The sequence below is a fragment of the Sinocyclocheilus grahami genome, unplaced genomic scaffold, assembly GCF_001515645.1.
Source record: "Sinocyclocheilus grahami isolate Dianchi unplaced genomic scaffold, SAMN03320097.WGS_v1.1 scaffold9.1, whole genome shotgun sequence".
In the NCBI taxonomy this organism is placed as follows: domain Eukaryota; kingdom Metazoa; phylum Chordata; class Actinopteri; order Cypriniformes; family Cyprinidae; genus Sinocyclocheilus; species Sinocyclocheilus grahami.
The window spans coordinates 1,197,687-1,219,863 of record NW_015505188.1 but is presented as its reverse complement, the minus strand read 5'-3'; the positions used below and the strand labels follow the sequence as shown (position 1 = coordinate 1,219,863).

The following is a 22,177-nucleotide window of genomic DNA, read 5'->3' as shown; positions in this document are numbered from 1 at the left end:
GCACTTGCCAATTTAATGGCAGAGAATGGTGACTTTTTTTTTAAGCGGATGCATATCTGTCGTAAAATAATCCTATGCATCTCGTGGCGTATATTCCAAGCATTCTGAAGGTATACTGAGGGTTTGTTGAGAAACAAACTGAAATGGCAAGTTATTATATTTTATGAAAATGTTGCGTTGCAGTGTGAGTGCGCAGCAGCTCACACTGCGCACAAGTGCATGTCCTTTTGAGATATCAATTATAATCAATTTTAATAAAACACAAGGCTACATTATGTAACTCTAACAGTAGGCTATTTAATATCTGTTGTTCTCCGGTTGTCAGTCAGAATGACAGTTCTTGCGTGAACATAGGCCTATATATACCCAAGCCAATTTATTATTCTTTCCTTTTTGTCTTGGTGTTTAAAATATTTATTTGGAAACAAATTAATTAATTAATTACTTAAAAAGACTTACTGGGTGAACAGTGTAGGCTATGACAATGTCTTAGTGTTTAAAATATTTATTTGGAAACAAATTAATTAATTAATTACTTAAAAAGACTTACTGGGTGAACAGTGTAGGCTATGACAACTGTCATATCATACTCTGCCATGCCAGCTGATGCAAATAATAGAATTTATATCTACACAGAAGAAAGCCCAGGCTAAACTCTGCCCAGGGATGAGTTGTGTCGAGCTATTCATTAGCCTGTTTGTTTGATGAAAAAAGACTAAATGTAGTTGCAATAAATGCGTTAAGAATCCATACAACTGCAGCAGCAGAGGACTATTATTCTGCTGTGTGATACTGCAGAAGAACTGATGACGGCACGGTTTGATCTTCGGCTGACCAATCAGCAGAAAGGGCCGTTTAATTCCTGCCCACATGTAGAAATCGAATATTCAACCTTTTTGTTCATTTTTCCACCCAAGAACGAAAAATTTAAATTTAAGCTGAATTCTTGTTTTTTGTGTTTTGAAAAAAAAATGAAAAAGGAGCCGTTTTCTAATTTTTCTACTTTCAATATTAAATTACTTAAAAAGACTTACTGGGTGAACAGTGTAGGCTATGACAACTGTCATATCATACTCTGCCATGCCAGCTGATGCAAATAATAGAATTTATATCTACACAGAAGAAAGCCCAGGCTAAACTCTGCCCAGGGATGAGTTGTGTCGAGCTATTCATTAGCCTGTTTGTTTGATGAAAAAAGACTAAATGTAGTTGCAATAAATGCGTTAAGAATCCATACAACTGCAGCAGCAGAGGACTATTATTCTGCTGTGTGATACTGCAGAAGAACTGATGACGGCACGGTTTGATCTTCGGCTGACCAATCAGCAGAAAGGGCCGTTTAATTCCTGCCCACATGTAGAAATCGAATATTCAACCTTTTTATTCATTTTTCCACCCAAGAACGAAAAATTTAAGCTGAATTCTTGTTTTTTGTGTTTTGAAAAAAAAATGAAAAAGGAGCCGTTTTCTCATTTTTCTACTTTCAATATTAAATCAAAAAACGAATGATCGAATGATACACGGATTCTGAAATACTAACTATGCTGTATTGTCATTACTGTCACAGCTGAAGGGCTTGCATGCACACTTTGTGCCTCTCAATGGTCTTAAACTGTAACTAAATTCAGAATAAAGCCTGTCTTCCTGTCTGTTAGTGTTTAAACTTCAAAAAGTAAGGGGGCCGGATGTAAACATTTCAAAAGAAATGGGATTTGTTAGTTATTTTTGCTACGTCCTTGTAGTCCAGTGGTCTTCAAACAGTGGCCTCAGCAAACTTCCAAGGGGGATGCAGGATGACTTATGAGAACCTAAATTAATAAATTATTATATATATTTTAAAATAATCTAAAAATGTTTCAAAATCATATCCTCCTCGTTACTGTTGTTGTTACTGAAGAACATGGTTCTTAAATAGTATTTCATCACAAAATAAATTGTGGTTAATTAAATTACTAAATCAATATTCCCAGTTTCTTTAAATAAAAATGGTTGAAAAAACAAAAACAAGCCGCTTAATTACAGCAGAAATACCAAAACTATATTCGCTTCTATTATGGGGGGGAAGACTTTGAATAATAAACTTGTTAAACTGAGTTGAAAAGGTTGAGAATCACTGCTGTAGTCCATAATAAATGTTTGCATGAGTGTAGTGCATAAGACGTGTTTTATATTCTCATGTATTTGTGCTCAGCTGACACAGAAGATGTGTGCATCGTGGAGAGATTGTTCTCCAGCAGCCTTGTCGCTATTGTCAGCCTTAAGGCACCTAGGAAGCTGAAAGTCTGTCATTTCAAGAAAGGGACTGAGATATGCAACTACAGCTACTCAAACACTATACTGGCTGTAAAACTAAACAGACAGGTAAGTCAGCAAACATCCATTTCCTGTGGTGCATGTTTACAGTATTATGTTTTATTACAAGTGATCAGACCGTATGAGAATGTTGCAAACCTGCTTTATTTCCACAGAGACTGATAGTGTGTTTAGAGGAGTCACTCTATATCCACAACATTAGGGATATGAAAGTACTACATACCATTCGAGAGACGCCTCCGAATCCTTCCGGTGGGTATCACTGCTTGTCATCAGTGCATCATTGTCAGTGTGCTGTTTTTTTCCAGACTTTTCATGTGGAAGTACATGTAGCAGCTTCTTCTTTCAGAAAGATCTAGTGCTCTATTTATGTTTGGGGAACTGAAAGCGTAGGTTTGCGACCCGTTACTAATGGCCTCGTTGTTATTAGTATTAGCCAGACAGATGTTTTATTTGTGATTATTAATGTCAATAAACATTTATAGGACTATGTACCCTGTCAATCAGTAATGACAACTGTTACTTGGCCTATCCGGGAAGTGCAACAATTGGAGAGGTACAAGTTTTTGACACAGTCAATCTGGTAAGTACTGTGTAGTTTTAATGTTTGCCATAATTATGGTTTTAAGGGATTATTATTATTGTGTTAAACAGGGTTGGTCAGTATGTCTGTGTGTGTGTGATATTCCTCCCCAGAGGGCAGCTAACATGATACCTGCCCATGATAGTCCACTAGCAGCACTGGCGTTTGATGCAAGCGGCACTAAATTGGCCACGGCATCTGAGAAGGTAGAGCCGTGTGTGTGAGACACTCATTCAGATTATAATAAAGCTGGGTGATATGCCAATATTCATATGATTCACTTCTAACTAATTCAGTGAATCGATTCCAAACTCTGAACTGTTTGCTTGTATTGTCAATCAGAAATGTTTACGGAAGTCACTGCACGGTATTCTTCATGAATCAATTTTTGTTTTTAGTTAAAAATATATGAAGGCTGTTTATTACTGTGTGTTGTATTTGTGAATACAAGTAAATTATTAAATGTCATTATTTTAAACAACTTTATAACTAGATTTTTCCTTTGTTTTTCTTTTTTCTCTTGCATTAAACGTTTTGATTTTTGAATCTGCTTAGCTACAGTTGTTTGGTTGATAAAGACAATGAATTGTAGCTCCAGTTTTGTGTGATTTTTAGTGATTTTTAGTGATATTGCCCAACTATACGCACTACCAATAAAATTTTTGGGGTTAATACTAATGTTTATGAAAGAAGTCATAATGTTTACTAATGAAAATAATACTAATGTGTATGAAAAACAGTAACATTGTGCAAAATTATTACAATTTTAAATATATTTTCTATTTTAAAATGTAATTTATTCCTGTGATGGTATAGCTGTATTTTCAGCATTATTATTCCAGTCTTCAGTGTCAGATGATCCTTCTAGAAATCAATCGAATATGCTGATTTGCTGCTCAGGAAACATTTTTTATTTCTTTTTCAGGATTCTTTGATAAATAGAAAGTTTAAAAGAACAGAATTTATTTGAAGTAACAAATATTGTTACTGTCACTTCTGATCAGTTTAATGCATCCTTGCTGAATAAAAGCATTAATTTCTTAGAGAAAAAAAATCTTAGTGACCCCAAAATTTTATGGTAATGTATATACATAGAATATTTTTATTGGTTATTGAGTATCCTGTACAATTTACTGTGAACCTAAAACAGGACTAACAGTTCTGATGCATTGTGCTGGGTATTACCACTCCATAGCTGAATGTCAAATATTTTCTGATTGGCTGTGATTTATTTTTTTCTCTCTCTCTGTTCATACATGATAAAAGAGGAATTGCTTGACTCAAAACTTAACGCATCATGGCTAGTAAAGAGTGTTTAAAAAAGACAAGGGGACATTTTTATTGTGATGTTTTTTCAGTTTAGTTTAAATTTATTATTGTTGATGTTGTTGGTTGTTGTTTTTTGAAACCCCTTAACTGTCACCCCCCATTTTTTAAAATAGGCATGAAAGCGCACTGTCCAAACTTACATTGTTGTAATTTATTAACCCTTTAGAATACAGACCTAATGTCTCTTTTTAAAGAAGAAAATCAGTAGATTATTGCAAAAGTGGAATTTTTTCAAAAAATTAAAGTATCAAAAAGTTATAGAAGTTTAAATGTACTGTAAATGAAATGCACTATATTCATTTTATTTTATTTGTTATAATTATTTTACATAACAGGTTTTACTCTAAAATTGGTATAAAATTAAAGCCTCATGTCTAAATAAGTTATGTTCCAAATTTGAAGTTATGAAAAAAATTGAGGTTCCTGTGACATTTTATTTAGGGCGTCATACCACAAACAACCACCGGGTGTCATCCAAACGCAATTAAAACAAAATGTATGCATTTTTCTGTCACAAATGTCTAGATTTCTCTGTCAATATTACTTCTATCTCAAAATAGAATAGAAAATAGACTCAGACCTTTCCAATGATATGTTTTTTGTCAAGATTATAAAAAGGTTTGATTCAAAAAGACTGTAATGCATTTTGTAATATGACACTTGTCACCGCCCACTAAGGGGGGAGGAGAGCACCAAAAGATTTTAAAGTACCATTTCTATGGTAATGCAATGTCCGATTTCAAAATGGTTTTCAGAGGATGAATCTTGGGCTTCTAAGCTTGCAAGTGATATATGATTTATGATGATTACTAAAATATTTGATAGAGAAAAAGGACAACAACAAAAAAAGAGCGCCAAACATCCCACAGGTGGGACTTTGACAGTTAAGGGGTTAAATAGTCCTGCAGTGAGACTAAAAAATACAATTTCCAATTACTGGTCGTCTCTTTACTGAATCAAAGTCTTAAAAACTGTGTTCAACTTAAGAATTGTATTAAACCGTTTGTATCTGAAAAATAGTTTTGGGTTTACACTGATTGAAATGTCATGTGAATTACTCATGTCAATATGTTTCTTCCTTTAGGTTAGATGGAAGTGCAGAGCCAGCGAATGAAATCCTTGAACAAACCGCTCACGACCGGCCACTTGTGGCACAGACCTACAGTGCTGCTGTGGCCAAAGGTAAGAAGCTGTCGTTTTCACTCAAAGAATCATAGAATGTAAATGTTCAAATGGCCTTGAATGGTTTTCATTGGCTCAGGTTACACTGCGGATCAGGGGGCGGTAGGGGGTGCTGGAGTGGAGGATGACATGAACACCCTGCACCTGGACGAAGAGAACGAGCAGCCTCCGTTAATCCTGGAAACAGACTGAGCTGCTGCCAGTCATGCCCTGGGCGGAAGATGGATCCGACTGAGTGACATTGCAGAGGGGGGTTTCCTCCTCTGGTGCTGCTATAGACATGTGTGACCAGATAGAGAAAGGGATTAAAAGAGAGATCATTTTAAAGCAAGCCTAGCTGTAGCCTTATTCTGTCTGTTGTTGCGTATAGATGTTTCCCTTCCCCCACCCTTGTGGCTTTATAAAACCTGGTGAATTTTTCTTTTGTTTCCTCTTTTTAATGCCCAGGTATGTCCTTAATCAGACCAAAATATGAAATCCAAGCTGCAGGTGTCCCGTTTCTTAGCTTTGCATGTACATGTGCCAAGAATAGAAATCCTAGAAAACCTTTGCTTTCATGAAGTTGGTTCTGATGTGTTTGCTGGCCATTTCTCCTCTTGAACTTTGACATTTGTGTCTTTTCAATTGTGATTGAAAGCGAACTGGCTTGCGCCGCCTGCTACATCACCACACAACTGTGCAGTGTCTGCATTGTGGAGTCACTTACCAATCATCAACATCTGTAGCTGTGCAATGGCACCAAAATGTGAATATTGTCCTGTAAAAATATATATGACGTGTTAACATGATGCCCTGGTTACAATTACTGTTTGAACAGTGTTTTTAACGGGCTTAGAGGGTTGTTTTTAGTTTTATCTTGAATTACTGCATCTGTACACGCACATGCTTTACAATACTCTCTTTTAATTAATCTCATGCCTCATTAAGGTTAAACAGGCAATGTGGAGATGAAAACTTTCTTTTTGGACCCCTAGTGTCTTCATACTGCCTGATTTCTTTGAAAAAAAAATAGCATTATTTTAAGTTTCAATCACTTAAGTAACCTCAATAGTAGGACTGATGACTGATGAAGGCATTTAATGTATTGTTTTGAGGAGGAACTAGCCTGTGTTAAACGTGGTTTCAAGAGGCAGTCAGTCATCAACTTGTTTCTAGGACATTTTGTTTTAAACTTGAGGAATGAAGGAAGTTGAAGTCGTGCCCTGTCTCTTTGATTTATTCTCAATACCAGCAGCTGACGATTGCTTATGAGCCTCATTTTTGGTAGGTTCCTACTTTGAGGGTCTTGTCCTTTGCAAAGAGGAAAAGCGGAATATATTTCTTTAGTAAAAGGTTGCAGCATTTAACTTACAAATGGGGTAAGTTAGAACCAGAACAGGTCAAATGTTTAAAGTGATATCCAGTGTTCTTTTAAAAACTTGAGAGGACCAGGGTTTATGAATGTGATTACCAAATATTCACAATACACAATGTGAGCCGGTGTGTCTAAATAAGCACATAGAGCAAACAAAAAAACTTTGGCATTCGGAGATACTGCCTGAATTCTTGGAGCTCTAAAGAATCTTGAGATGATTTTTATGCATGATTGCCTCTTGAGCATGTTTTGATGTTGCATATCAACAAATGTCAGTAATAAATTGACTTCCGTCCTCATCAGCCAATGAGCTCTAATCCCCCAAGGCCACTTTACTGTTTTCTAATGATTTTTGTATAAAATGTAAATTGTTCCATAAAAAAATGAAATAAATCCTCTGTTGAAAATGTTTAGTATCTTATTAGATTTCCCCCCCATTCCATTCCTTTTTAAATTCAGTGTAGAGAGTGGTGTACTGATCTTTTATGTTCATTATACATCTCATAAATATTACATAGAATTGCATTGAAATTATTGGGTTAACACAGGAAATATTCAGCATGTTAAACCTCAGCAAGTAATCATTTTTATTTTATTAGTTTCAATTGTAGTTTATTAAAAAATCCAATGCAAGGTACCAGCACTAATTAAAGAAAAGCAATCGATGACCAGCATATAAATTCAGACGAAATTCAGTTTTTGGTTCATCCAGAACCAGTTTCCTAAATTTTTTTCAGTATAAAACCCGTAAACCACTAACACTTAATCAAAACATAATCTTGGAAATGTATAGACAACTGCATTAAAAAATAGAGAGAGATTGCAAAAAGCCGAGCAATATGAACGGCAGACATTTTGTTCTGATGCCTGCAATGTCTAGACAATCTTGAGGTCCTTCATTGCAGATTCAAGGGTCTGAAACACAGAATTAACAAAATAAGTCATCTTTATGCACTTTGCATTTTTGACTACTGCTAACAAATGAATAATTATGAAATTCACAAAAGTTAAAACGAGTACCTTTACATCCCAAATAGCCATGCCTCCATCCATACCAGTGGTGCAGAATTTGGCACACTGTGCTTTTCCCCCATTAAGAATTGAGATTTGGCTAAAAAGTGATAAAAAATATCAAACATCAAAATGTCTATTGTTGTATATTAATGTTTCAAGTTGAAGCATTTTCAGCATCACTAGAGGCAGCAAACTGAATTGCAATCTGTTTATTTCATGCTGGGTGGGGCATTTCAACATTGGCTCCGTCCATCTTGTGATTTTGGGGGCGGAGCTATTTGTTTCACCAATAAAAGACAGGAAGTGTTTGAAACTTATTTTTAATGCCACAGTGGATCAGAAATTACAAACTTTCAACATAAAGGAATGAGTCTGAAAGACAAAAAATAGGCCGTACCTAATGCTGTTCTTGTGCACAGACTCCAGGACAGCTTCTTTGCTGTCAGTGGTGGCTTTCTTATCCAGGTTCTGGAAGCGTTCTCTGGCTGTCATGCCCTTCTGAGCACTCTGTTTGGGTACGTCGAGTTTTCCTCCAAATGACATGGCTGCTTTGTTCGAATCATAGACAAACAACACAGGGTAGCAGTCATGGCCCTGAAAAATATATGAAAATGAGGGGACAATCTAAACAGATAACTTTGACATCAAGGCCTGACATCTGAAGATACTTACAGCTGCCACTAGGCTGTTCTCAGTAATGAAAGTCACGCACAGAAGAGGCAAGGTTTCTGAAGTCAGACTGGCACAGCTGGCAAGATGAAACGAAATGATTTGGTAAATTTGATTTTTTAATGATTTTTAAAGGCAAGTGCGTGCAGGGCCAGATTTGAAAGGCAATACTCACACAGCAGTCTTTCCTCCCTCAGCCACTGCCACGGTGCTGTCATGGCTGGCCCAGGCCACACGATTCCCGCTGTCCGAGAAACAGACGCCGTGCACCCAACCTGAAGTTCCAGTAGATTCGAACATGACCTCTCCAAAGGGCATTTTAGAGCCCCATGCTGTTGGAGCAGGCTTCTCTTCTACTTCCTTTATGTAAGCAGAAAAGATCCTGGATGGGGATTTAACAAATAAGAAGTTCAAATAACAGCCATATTCATAAAAGAGACATAATAATGCAAATAAGATTTAACTAACCTGCATTTAAAGTCACATGATCCAGCTGCTAAAAGGATGTTATTGGGGTGCCAGTCCAAACAAAGGATGGTAGAGCGGATGGGCTTCTTAATGTGTTTGCACACCCACCTAGCATAATAAAAAAATTACTTTAAGCATCTTAGATACACCCAATAAAAACAATTGATTAGTTTGTATTATTTGACAGTAACTAATGTCTGCTGAAATCATAAGATGTAGTTCATAATACAACATTTGATAGTTTTGGTCCTCGAATTGTTGGTATAACAGTCAAACAGCACTGGGATTTTTCACTACCCTTACGAAAATTAACCATGGTTTTACTACAGTAAAAGTGTAGTAACCATGTTTTTTTGGCGTATTGATTACAAGTTTTACTACAAACACCATGGTTAAACTATGGTTAGTGTAGCAAAACCATTGTTCATTTGTGGTTACCATGGTTTAACTATAGTTTTTTTGGTTTTATTTGTAGTAAAACCATGGTTAATTTTCGTACGGGTAGTATTTTTCTGTGATTTCTGCAGGTTGCTTAGTTTCGCCAGTAGGTGGTGACAAGTGACTTTACAAGTGAGTCATTGAATCATTCATTCATCTAATTCGCCCAAAACCACTGGGTGCTTCCCAATTAGAAGGTTGCAGATTCTTCCAGGAACTAAACAAGTGATTGCTGCTGAATTCAGAACCGCATACCAACCATCTTAATACTTTTACCATATCTTTGCATGGTAGAAATAATAAGAGTAGTATGCTAGTATGGGGTTTCCGAATTCAGCACATATGATTGAGTGAGTCATTAGCCATTAACTTAACTTGATTATTTTAAAAAAAGAAGGGGGGATTAATTCAGGAACTACACAAGTAGCTGTATGTAATTCAACTGATTCATTCAAAAACACTGACTCATTCAGGAATGAAACAAGTGAGTGAGTCATAGAATCATTCATTAAACCGTTTCCGTAATAAAGGTAGGTTCGTTTAGCAACGCCACCAAATGTGTTGATAGGCCGATTCTGCTGTGCCTTTGTTTGTCTATTCTCCCTCTGCCAACGAAATAGAAACTTGTCTAAAAAGTTATTCAGTATTAATTTATTGCTTATTGAACTACTTTATTGTATTAAAGCAAAATCACATTCACGCTGTTTGTCTATCAGCAAGATTATGATTGCCTACGACCAAAAGAGCTATTCTGGAATTCACACCTACAGCGCGATAGCTTGAATATTTCGAGTTAAATATGGTCACTTGCGGCTCATCACATGAGTTAATGTGTAACGTGTAATCTGTAATCCTTCATTGTTGCACATGGAAGTGTCTGAAAGTGACGAATCGACTGACGAATCAAGTTTCAACACGGTTGGTGAGTACCAGCATCCTCTGCTGTGCATTTCTAGTTATGTCATTCCAAACACTGCTTTAAACCGTGCCATTAAAAAATAACAGAGAGCCCATCAGCCTCATAACATAAGTAGATTAGCATTTCTGCCAGAAAAAGCTCACTATCCATTTCTCCTGTCTGATACTCACCAGTCATTATCCTGCTCAAAATAGCAGACTGAGATCAGACGTGAGCCACTGCCCACTGCAAACTTGTTTTCTTTAGGAGACCATTTCACACAACGGGCTGCACGGTTGATCCTCAGAATGACCAGGGTGGGCTTCCATACATCTCCCTTTAGGGTCCAGACGTACGCGTTACGGTCAGTACCGCAGGTCACAATGCGATTGCTCTCTGGGGCCCAGTCAATGCCTGGGTGATGAAGAAACGGCCTGCATGAGATGATGTTGTCACAGTAATGCTCTGTGTAGGTCAGTTGAACCTTCTAGACTTACCAGTTACTTGACCATTGTGCTCCTTCAGCACATGGATTTTGCTCCAGTTGTTTCCATCCTTCTTGTAGATATGGACTTCATGGTTATTAGGACACAGTGCAATTTCTAAAGAAAACAGGAATCCAGTGTATAAAATATTCAACACAAGGACAAAAAATACTTTGGCTTTATGCATTGGATAACAGCCTAAATATGTTATTAGTAAGTACTTGTTTATTCAAGGTTTATTAGTGCCACTTCCTGTGGCTAAAATAATTAAAATGACGAATAATATCCCTAAAACCGTGTGGATTGTTGAGGAGAGGTTGGATTTATGATGGTGGGATATATTTTGGTCTGCTGTAAAAAAAGAATCCCATAGACTATCATTAAAATGGACCTCACTTTGCTCTTTCGGAGCAATGAAAAACTACTCAAAACACCCTAGCAACCACTTAGCAACACACTAAAAACTACTCAAAACACCGTAGGAACTGCATAGCAAAAACACCCTGGTTGTAAAATGTAGAGTGTTTATTTTATTGGTGGAGAGATATGTAATTTGTAAAACATTTTCAACTGTTTTTTATATCTTAATTAGTAGCACTAGAATCAAATTGTCATCTCTTACATAGGGACTACTGAACATACATTAATAAGTTTAAGTGCAAAGTATTCAAAAATCGAATTAAGCTCTGTAAAATGTTTACTTGCATTTTTACAACACCATGCTGTAAGTGTGTCCCATCGGGTAATCAAAAGTTCTACATATACAATACTTACAGTCTACACATCAACATGAACACTTGGGCCTAATATTGGAAGTATGTCACATACGTAGCAAATGGTCAAGTGCAAAGGCCGCAAGCGTGGAGATTGGGAACAGACCCAATGCAGGATTCTGACACAGCATCTATTTTCCGCCACAGCAGAAGTGCTCTCACATTTTTTATATGTGAGCTATGTTTTTAACAGCAGCAGTTAAACCTAAAAGTCTTTCTCAGCTGTCTCATTTCCCTGCTGTTGCTCTGTGGTCTGCTGAAGACGTACGGTATCAGCAACAAAGCACCATTCATGGTAAAACATGGGGGGAATTAGTCATTACTGCTTCTCTCATCAGCATGAAAAGGAAAGCAGGGCGGCAGCAGTGAAAAGACACAACTATGACATTTATATTTTGCTCTTTTAAGACGTGTTTTTAAACTCTTAATTAAATTGTCATGATTTGGGTTTTTGAGAGCACTTAAAAGCACAATATGTAATTTTCGCCGCTAGAGGACGCGTATTCAAAATAAACAAAGAGGCAAAGGCGTAGTTTGATGACGCAGTGACTGAGTGTGGAATCATGGGAGTTGTTGTCTTCATCCCCACAGCCTACATAACATATAACTAAAAAAATGTATGTAAAAAATACATAATTAAAACAAATTATATAATACAAACAAATTAAGTAGTTTTACTGCTTTTGGATTTTTCATTTTACTAAGGGCATCTGAGAAGTATTTTAGATCAATTTTAAATACAATAAGCAAAGGAGGGGATTTAAAATATCTACATTTATGTAAAAAGTATTTTGCTAATAATATAAAATTATTAATCAAATCGTACAAAGCAGAGCACTCTTTGGTTATTCCATACATCATAAATAACAGGGCTCATTTTCAAAATTAAATTTTGAATGTAGAAATTTATTGGAGGGATATATCTCATTTAATATTTTAAATTGCATTTCTTTTACCTTGGGGAGAATAGGAAATTTTAGATAAGCTGATCTGAAATATTTAACAGTGTTTTTATCAAATGTATGATCCAATTTATTTCTTAATATTTGACAAGGGTAGCACGACTGGATGATATATTGTCTTATATGTTTGTTAGTGCAGAGTTTGTTTTCTATCTCAATATCACCAACATATAATAAAGGAAGGACTGCAGTAATTTTTGAGTAGGAAAGAGAACATCTCATTAGCATTTTTACACCTGAGGGTATTGCATTAATAACAGTAAAGAATTGCTTTGGATGACAGGCAAATCCGTGTTTTAAAGTAAATGCATTGTAATTTAACATATTACCAGTTTCATCCATTAAATCCAACATTGACCAAATATTTCTATTTACCCAGTCCTCATAAAACAGGGATTTGTTTCTGTGAAGAATATATTTGTTATTCCATATAGGAGTATTGTGGGGTGTAAAATTGTGTGTATGCCAATTTCCAGCATAATAAGACTTAGTAAGGAAGTAATGGGAAGATAATAAGGAAGTTTGGATAAATCAAAGTCACATTTGAGAAGGAAGCGGATACCACCCAATTTACAAAACAAAGCTGAAGGCACTGCATACCAAAAGCTGTCAGTATTACCTAAAAACATTTGAAGCCACTTAAGTTAACACAGTATTCATACTCTCAAATACAATTACATTCAGACCACCTTCTTCGTACCCTTTGATAATATCAGATTTTCTAATATAATGAGTTTTGTGCCTCCAAATAAAGTCATACATTTTTTGATTGCTTGTTTTTATAATAACTGAAGAGGGAGCTAAAGAAAAAGCTGGATAGATCAGTTTAGATAGATATTCAATTTTAGATAGAAGAATTCTCCCGAAAATAGACACATCTCTCTGTAACCAGCTATTCAAGATACCATTGGCTTTTTGTATTTTATTTTCAAAATTTTCTTTCATACTAATCTTCAAATCTTTGGAAATAGAAATGCCTAGATATTTCACCGTCTCTTTAACTGGAATGTTATACAAGGACAAATCTTGAATGGGGTGTAGGGTCAAAAGTTCACATTTGTTTAGATTTAATTGAAGGCCTGAAGCTTTACAAAAGGAATTGATTAGAGAGATAGCCAGAGGAATTTGCTCTTTGTTTTGTAAAAATAATGTTGTATCATCTGCTAGCTGACTGATTGTTAAGGTTTTCCCAAATACATTTAATTTCTTCACAGATGAATCATGACTAACCAGAGTGGACAACATATCTACAGCTAAAATAAACAAAAGAGGGGACAGTGGGCATCCCTGCCTTATTCCACGGCCAATCTGAAATCTTTGTGTAGTACCAAACGGGAGAGAAACGGAACTATTCATGTCTCTGTGAATCATTTTTATAACACTAATAAACTGTTCACCAAAATTGAAAAGTTCTAAAGATCTAAAAAGAAAAGCGTGCTCTATCATATCAAAGGCCTTTTTGAAATCTAAAAATAAAATGAATCCATCATCCTCTATCAAGTGACTGTACTCCACCAAATCCATCACCAACCTTATATTATTATGAATAGATCTTCCTTTAAGAAAGCCTGATTGTGATTCGTTAATTAAATTATTAATTCCCATTTTTAATCTATTAACACATATATGTGTGAAAATTTTATAATCATTATTAAGCAATGTGATTGGACGAAAATTATCCATATATCTCATATCTTTATCTGGTTTAGGGAGTAATGTAATCAGACCCTGATTCATGGTGCGGGCCAAAAGAGCCGTCTTCATTGGATTCAACAAAAGCATTAAATAATAATAGTCTGATATCATTCCAAAAGAAATTGTAAAAATTAGCTGTGAGGCCATCAGGGCCAGGAGATTTGTTTAACTTAAGGTTTTGAACCGCTGAGTCAAGTTCTTCAATATGCAAGTCAGCATCACAACAATCTCTCCAATCATTGTCAATGTGGGGAATAAAAGGTATTATTTTATCAAAGAAATCATTACACTCTAATGGGGAGAAGTTGGAAGAATACAAGTCACTGTAGAATTTATAGATTTTCTTACTTATTAGAGTAGGATCTGTGCATTCAGCACCATTAATCATTAGTGAAAGGACTGAGTAACTTGATTGTCGTCTTTTTTTCTAATCTGCAAAAGTAAGAAGTACTTTTTTCACCCTCTTCTATCCATTTAGCTCTAGAACGTATATATGCACCTTTAGCTTTCTTAATGTAAATATTGTCCAGTTCTAATTGTAGAGAGACCATTTTGCTTTTTTCAGAATCATTCAATACACTCTCACTACAACATTTGTTAATCTCATAAATAATATTACGTTCCTGTTGTCTCCTTACTTTGGCAAGTATTTTACTGTAATTAATAGATAATTCACAAATTTTAAATTTGAGGAACTCCCATCTGGCTTTATTAGAATTAAAGTTACTACTGTTCTTAATTTCCAGAATTACATTCTTTAACTTTATTACAGAATCTCTCATTATTAAGTAAATCAGAATAAAATTTCCAATATCCCTTAATCCTTGAAGTATTGTGATTTGGTTTGAATAATAGTGAAATAGCACAGTGGTCTGTCAAAGGTGCTGCCGAAATTACGCATTGTAAATTCACATCCGTATATAAACACGTATTGTAGGTGTACCGTAGTGATTCAGGACAAGCCAAAACACGGTTTGGAAAATGGATTCATGGTGTACTCGATTATTATATACATTTTGTAAATTTTGAACACAAAAAAGTTACGGACTGCAGCTTGAACTTTTGATGCGGAAGGATTCTAACTGGCATCATAAACCACACAAAAACAAGTGCACATGTGGCATGCATGATAATGTATGTATTTGTACATTTGTGACCCTGGACCACAAAACCACTCTTAAGTCACTGGGGTATATTTGTAGCAATAGCCAAAAAAACATTTTATGGGTCAAAATGATCAATTTTTCTTTTATGCCAAAAATCATTAGGGTATTAAGTAAAGATCATGTTCCATGAATATATTTTCTAAATGTCCTACTATAACTATATTAAAACTTAATTTTTGATTAGTAATATGCATTGCTAAGAACTTCATTTGGACAACTTTAAAGGCGATTTTCTCAATATTAAGATTTTTTTGAACCCTCAAGATTCTATTTTTCAAATAGTTGTATCTCTGCCCAATATTGTCCTATCCTAACAAACCATACATCACTGGAAAGGTTATTTGTTCAGCTTTCAGATGATATATAAATCTCAATTTCAAAAAATTGACCCTTATGACTGGTTTTGTGGTCCAGGGTCACGTTTGCAGAAGGATATGCAGCTTTTCATCCAAAATGTAGGTTTCAGCAGAACAATGTAGACATTCAGTAAGGAGCTTGATGGGTGGTGGTTCACAAGACGATTTAAAACTCTAATAAATGTTCAAATTCACATAATATGGGTAAGAAGACCATCTCTGTGAGGAAATGTTAAACATTAGTTCATGAAAATCAGTTCACAGTTCAAATCTCATCTCAACTCTCTTCAGAAAAATCCTCAGTGATGCTCCCACATGAATACACAGTTCAGATGATGAAGAATAGGCTATCTTTAGCCCTAGACACTGGGAACTGCTCCAAAGACTAAGAGATGCTGCAAGTATGAGAACTTACGAGTTCGGTCCTTGTTCCAGGCATGGCAGCTGATAGGTTCAAGAAGAAAGCTGTGATAAGACATGGCTGCTTCTTCCTGCAAATTCAATTTGAAGTAATTTTGAGATGAACTGGTAAAAACGATGTTATATCAAACTACTGCAACATGACAGCTCGTTCACTTCCGTAAAGGCATGTCACTTAAATGGAGAAGCTTTGAACTTCCTATTTAAATTCTTGTTCATTTTCTTTCCGGGTTTTTGACTTATTTCTGTCTTAGTCATACTTAAAACTAAAATGGTTTTGCATTTGTAACAGCAAGTATTATTATTTTCCTCAATGTCTGAAGTAAATTAAAACCAGACCAGAAGGGAATGCGACAAAGCCAGAAGAACTTACAAGAAAAACACATAAAACACCTCCAACTGTCTATCATAGTTTCCGTTTAAAACATAACGGAGGGAGTTTTTGCAGCAATTTGTTTCAAGTACCAGGCAGACCATGTTAAATCTCTCGCTACAGCGAGAAAGTCAGAAATACTGAAACATACTTTCTAGTTGTCATTCTGCATGTTAGTGCATGTTAGTGAGGTACAAACCCCAGCATTCCGATTCTACAGATTGCTTCACATCTGGAAAAAAAATTCTTCCAAATTCAGATAAACAAAACAATGCTTTTTCTACTTACCCGGGAAGCCGTAAAAACAGAGATGTGGGGGGAATTGACCAAGTCTGCAACAGAATCCCGAGTTCGTGGACTCTGAGCAGTCAACACAAACGCTGGCTTTGCTCTGAATGAACTAAAGTATTTTCTTAGCCGTTATTCTCTCCAAATATGCACTACTTCCCCTTCCCTGTTAGAAACATATAACCACTTCCTTGTGTGGGCGGCTGTCTGCTGCTGGTTAGGAGGGTTTGCAGTTCAACTCCCCTTCACATTCTCTAAGGTTGCATGTTTTTTTGAAAGCCTCCGTCTGCAAAGCTGATTTATGGTCACTAACTTTTTCGAATGACTCTTGATGTGCACTATAATCATTTACAAGAACGGTTACTTAAAAAAAAAAAAACGGTATAACCCAACCTTGGGTTGCAATCTGAGAGCTGTGTCTATCTAGTAGCATTTGACAGCCTAGATGTTTCCTGTTAGCATGGAAAGCAACCAACCTAAGTGACAAAGGCATTGAATCAAACAGAAAGAGACGACATTTGCAAATGGTGTGTAGTATACATCATTTAATTCTAGCAGACAATTTACATAAAATTCTCCATTTAATTTAACTTCTCTCCGATTCCCCTGGAGACCCACGATACATTTTGATCAACCATCACACACTGCTGGGGTGCCAGCTTTGGCTTTTTTTTTCTTCTTAAAAAAACTAAACAAAACAAAAAGAAAACAAAGATCCTAACCCCTTTTTCCATTAGTGTTTTTCCGTTTTTTAGAGTGTCACATCAGTTCACACCATTGCTCAGTGCTTTTTTTTTAATTTTTTATTATTATTATTTAAAAACGTTCAGAAGTGTTAACGGAAATCTCCTTGTTAGTCTTCAAGCTGCATTGCTTGTGCTGTGTCATGCTAGTTCGTGTGAGTATTACATGATCCGCAGGCCTTGGATTGAAGACTCTAAGGTCTGTGGAAAGAATTAAGTAAACATGGTCATAATTCTGGTTAACTGTGACTCAAGGGATAAAACAGAAGTAATTTAATGGCATGAAAAGTTGATATTTGGCATAGTTTTGAAAGAATGAAATACAAACCTTGAAATCCCATATGGTCATTGCTCCGTCAATTCCTGTAGTGCAGAATTTGCGACAATCTCTTTTGTCTCCTTCATATATAGACACTTGGCTGCAAAGTTAAAATAAAAAACAGTAATATTGTGAAACTACTAATGTTTTGATATAATTTATTATTCTGATAGCAAAGCTGAACTTTCAGCATCATTACTACTCGTCTTCAGTGTCACATGATCCCTAGAAATCATTCTAATATGCTGATTTGCAGCTTAAGTAAGTAACATTTCTTATTATCCTCAGTGTTGTGCTGCTTAATATATTTGTGGAAACCATGATAGATTTTTTTCAGGATTTTCGGATGAATAGGAAGTTCAAAAGAACCGCATTTATTTGAAAAATAAATATTTAGCAACTTTGTAAATGTCTTTAATGTCATTTTTGATTGATTTAATTAATTTATTTTGGAAAAAAATGTCTTACCGACGTCAAAATTTACAATTTGGTAGTGTATATATAATTTTCGCCCTACGTGATGCTGTTTTGATGCAGGGTTTCTAGGGTGCTATTGCGGTCCTCAGTGGTGGCCCTCTTGTCCATGTTGCGGAAGCGCTCCATGGCAGAAATGTTGCGCTGAATGCTCTGCTTTGGAATGTCCAACTTGGATATGAAGGTCAAGGTTCCACCATCATCAAAACTGAACAGCATAGGGCAGCAATCGTGACCCTGACGGAAAATACTCTAGATTAGTTCCCAAAAAGGCAATCGCCTCTAAAGTACAGCAAAAACAAACATGTTTCAACCAATGAAAAAACTTAAAGGTTCTTACTGCTGCCACAATGTTGTTCTCAGAAACAAAAGTCACACTCAGAAGGGCAAGGTATTCTGTCTTCAACTGACTTGGCCTGCAAAACAGAAGTGTGCTATTAGTCATTAACGAGCATGATGGATTACAAAAAGTCTCTGTCCACATATCATAAGCAGTTTTTTTCTAAACACACCAACCATTTCCAATACTCACGTTGAGCTTATTGTGGGGTCCACTACAGTGACGGTGCTGTCATGGCTGACCCAAGCCAGTCTGTTCCCACTGGCTGAGAAACAGACACTGTGAACCCATCCTCCACTTCCTGCCCCGCCAAACTCTGCCATCACCTGCCCAAAGGGCATCTTGGACCCCCATGGGGTTGGAGCTGGTTTCTCATCCACCTCCTTGATGTACGCAGAGAATACCCTGAGAAACAAACATGCAAATATGATTCAGAGTGCTAACAAAAAGTTTATTTCAGTGCTACAGACATTTACATCGAAGGTTAACAAGCTTCAATATGCAGACTCACCTGCATTTGAAGTCACATGACCCAGCTGCCAGAAGCACATTATTTGGATGCCAGTCTAAACTGAGGACAGTTGAACGGATGGGCTTCTTGATGTGTTTACTAACCCACCTAAAAAAAATGTAAAAAATTATATATACAGTTATAAGACTTCAGCGATAAATCAATCAGTGTAGCCCAACATATCAACTGTGCCCTACCAATCATTTTCAGACTCAAAGTAGCAAACGGATATGAGTCGCGCTCCACTCCCCACTGCAAACTTGTTCTCCAGCGGAGACCATTTCACAAACGTGGCAGCACGGTTGATCCTGAGAATAACAAGGGTGGGTTTCCACACGCCGTCCTTTTGACTCCATACATAGGCATTACGGTCAGCTCCACAGGTCACAATACGATCACTTTTAGGAGCCCAATCAATGCCTGGAAAACAACAACAAAATAACGGTCAACTGCCCATTTCAACATAATGTGAGGAATTTAAGAAATGTAACATTCATGTTTGAAATTCAGTTTACAGGGAGTTTTTACCGGTGATGTGCCCATTGTGTTCTTTTAATTCGTGAGCTCTCACCCACTGATTCCCACTTTTCTTGTATATATGGACTTCGTGATTGTTTGGACTGATAGCAATTTCTGTAATTGAGAAACAATATGTGAGAATGAGGCATTGTTTCAGAAATGATCAAATCATGGATGCAGGCACCCTCAACGAATAAATGGCAATGAAAATCTTTCTTACGGGTCCTGTCCCGGTTCCATGCATGGCATGTGATGGGTTCCAACAAAAACTGGTGGAGTGACATTGTCTTCAAATAAGTTGCACCTCTGCCTGAAAAGAAACACAATCATGTTTGACTGATATGCCAGTAATACTATAACTTTGATTATACTGATTGATTTAACTTGCATTCAAGTAGTTTTGATATTTACATTTATTCATTCAGCAGATGGGTTTATCCAAAGGGACTTAAAAATTAGGAATTTAGTATAACAACACTGTGAATTTTTCCCAGCTGCCAAGACAAATACATGCAGGGTTTCTCTCACTAGTGTGATTGTGCAGGAGTGATTTCAAACACTAGGAGGTCCTCTCCACTCATACAGGCTGATCCAGTCCGGATTTGATTGGTGACACGCAAAGCTTGCTGTTTTGGCTTCTTTTTGAACTATTTTCTTTGCAGAGAACACAAATAGGAATTAACTGGGCACATTTTGAGCGGAAACCCAAGTGTATCGACATTAATTACATGCTTACAGAACTGCTTATTTTGAGTTTAATAATTCGCAATCACGGATAATCATGCACTCTGGATTTAGTTGTAAATGGCTTCTTGAGTGTCAAAAACAATGAAAACCCGCACTGACAAAATGGCAAGCCGGGGCTTAATCACATCCATCAGTCAAGTTTTTCTTTTGTAATCATATACGAAAGTAAAAGTCGCCTGTTCAGCCGGCAAAACCAGGTGACGGCTGTCAATTCCCGATTTTAGGGCGTGGGTGAGGCAGAAGATCAATATCTGATGCCACAGGCTTCTGTTCGCGAGAAGCCTGCCTGCTACATTAGCCGACAGCTAACGCGAAAAACAGATCAAATTCAAGTAAAATTACGCAGAAAGCTGGAAAATAGATTCCGGGTTTAAAGATAAAGGTCTGTAGAACCTTATACATCCGTAAACACTGTTATAACGCGAGTGAAGTTACAGAAATGTTCGTGGTTACATTTGAGGATCAGGAAGGCCTTGCTCAAGATGCCGGTTGAGTCCGCTCCCTGCTGTCGGAAAAAGGCATGACACGGGCCTCATTTACCTGAACTGATGCTCCGCTTCTTGTGGAAATGTTCGTTAGGATGTTCGCTCTCGGATGTTCACTTGGTGGACGGACTTGAATTCGCGGACTCTGGACAGTCGACACGAATTCACTCCGACGGCTCTTCTCGCTCCCTGATTTCGGCCTGTCAAGGAATCCAGGAAATGGCACACAGTTCAGCGCGCATGCGTACGCAAGGCAAACGGTGGGCGTGTCCGTGTGCACTCGCAGAGCAAGTCATTCAGGAGACAATAGTGAGGGCTTGGCTGGGAGTGTACGAGCAGGCCAGGGTTCACAGGAGTGTGCAACTTTTAATCTAAAGCGGGATAAGATTAATCATATTATTATGTCTCTGATAAGGACTAGTCCTTAATATATCGGTGCAATATTATAGTGTGTTTTATAGTGTGTTGTTCGAAAGACCACTTTTCCCTCTTAGTCTTTTTCTTGTACATTGCTCTCATTGATTTTGTTTCATGTGGGATGAATTCTGCCACTTTGACAATTCTACAGTATAACCAAGGCCAAATTAGTTGTCAGCAGATGCTGGGCAAAATTTTAAATATTACATATATTTATTTGGGCTACACTAACATATAAAAGTTTGTGGTCAGTATTTTTTTTTTAAATAAATAATTTTATTCTGCGTCAAATTGGTAAAAAAAAAGGGGGGGGGGGGAGCAAAGATGTTTAAATTGTTACAAAATATTTCTATGTCAAATAAATTAATCAAAGAATCCTAAAAAAAACACAAAAAAGTTTCCACCAAAAAAATATGAAGCAGCACAGCTAATTTCAACATTCATAATATGAAGAAACGTTTCTTGAGCAGCAAATCAGCATATAAGAATGATTTCTGAAGGATCATGTGACACTGACGACTGGAGTAATGATGCTGAAAATTCAGCTTTGACATCACATTTTTGATGAGCATTAGAGACTTCAAATGCATTTTGAAAACACCTTACTGACACCAAACTTCAAAAAGTCTATCAATTAAATACCAAATTCTACAGCTGGCATTTCAAGGTTTTTAATATTAGGTAATGCATTTCTTTAAATTGCATTCATTTTAATTTTACTTTGTTAAATTCAAATTACAATTCTGGATCCTGTTTGCTACCTCAATAAGCTGTCCATTTGCTCTTTCCCACAGATCAAAAAAAACAATCAAACAGAGGTTCTATTTTTCACTTTATTAAGCATTTATCTGCAACT

The 22,177-nt window shown here is 36.5% G+C and overlaps 3 protein-coding genes across 4 annotated transcripts in view; 1 reads left to right on the top strand and 2 right to left on the bottom strand.

Annotated features, from left to right (window-relative positions):
• Positions 1-3,185, top strand: part of LOC107591798 (WD repeat domain phosphoinositide-interacting protein 2) — a 6,017-nt gene extending 2,832 nt beyond the window's left edge. Inside the window, exons 3-6 of the mRNA XM_016281056.1 lie at positions 2,192-2,361; positions 2,469-2,565; positions 2,799-2,896; positions 3,010-3,185. Coding sequence (XP_016136542.1) covers positions 2,192-2,361; positions 2,469-2,565; positions 2,799-2,896; positions 3,010-3,120 — 476 coding nt within the window. The 3' untranslated portion in view covers positions 3,121-3,185. The remainder of the gene's footprint in view (positions 1-2,191; positions 2,362-2,468; positions 2,566-2,798; positions 2,897-3,009) is intronic.
• A 4,137-nt stretch (positions 3,186-7,322) lies between these two features.
• Positions 7,323-17,001, bottom strand: LOC107591785 (actin-related protein 2/3 complex subunit 1B-like). 2 transcript variants are annotated; one of them, XM_016281045.1, is made up of 10 exons: positions 16,767-16,997; positions 16,101-16,176; positions 10,746-10,850; positions 10,440-10,662; positions 8,913-9,020; positions 8,620-8,826; positions 8,448-8,523; positions 8,173-8,369; positions 7,782-7,872; positions 7,323-7,676 (listed from the first exon to the last, which is right to left on the bottom strand). In XM_016281045.1, exons 2-10 carry the CDS (start codon positions 16,162-16,164, stop codon positions 7,638-7,640), a joined length of 1,110 nt encoding a protein of 369 aa, XP_016136531.1. In that variant the 5' UTR covers positions 16,165-16,176; positions 16,767-16,997; the 3' UTR covers positions 7,323-7,637. The 2 variants fall into 2 exon arrangements, with proteins under 2 accessions (XP_016136531.1, XP_016136527.1); XM_016281041.1 differs by lacking the exons at positions 7,323-7,676; positions 7,782-7,872 and adding an exon at positions 7,880-8,049 and having other exon boundaries at positions 16,767-17,001.
• Positions 17,002-17,442: 441 nt separating this feature from the next.
• Positions 17,443-21,170, bottom strand: arpc1a (actin related protein 2/3 complex, subunit 1A). The gene is made up of 10 exons (XM_016281028.1): positions 20,960-21,170; positions 19,893-19,982; positions 19,682-19,786; positions 19,351-19,573; positions 19,154-19,261; positions 18,835-19,047; positions 18,643-18,718; positions 18,346-18,539; positions 17,838-17,928; positions 17,443-17,710 (listed from the first exon to the last, which is right to left on the bottom strand). Exons 2-10 carry the CDS (start codon positions 19,954-19,956, stop codon positions 17,672-17,674), a joined length of 1,113 nt encoding a protein of 370 aa, XP_016136514.1. The 5' UTR covers positions 19,957-19,982; positions 20,960-21,170; the 3' UTR covers positions 17,443-17,671.
• Positions 21,171-22,177: the final 1,007 nt, after the last annotated feature.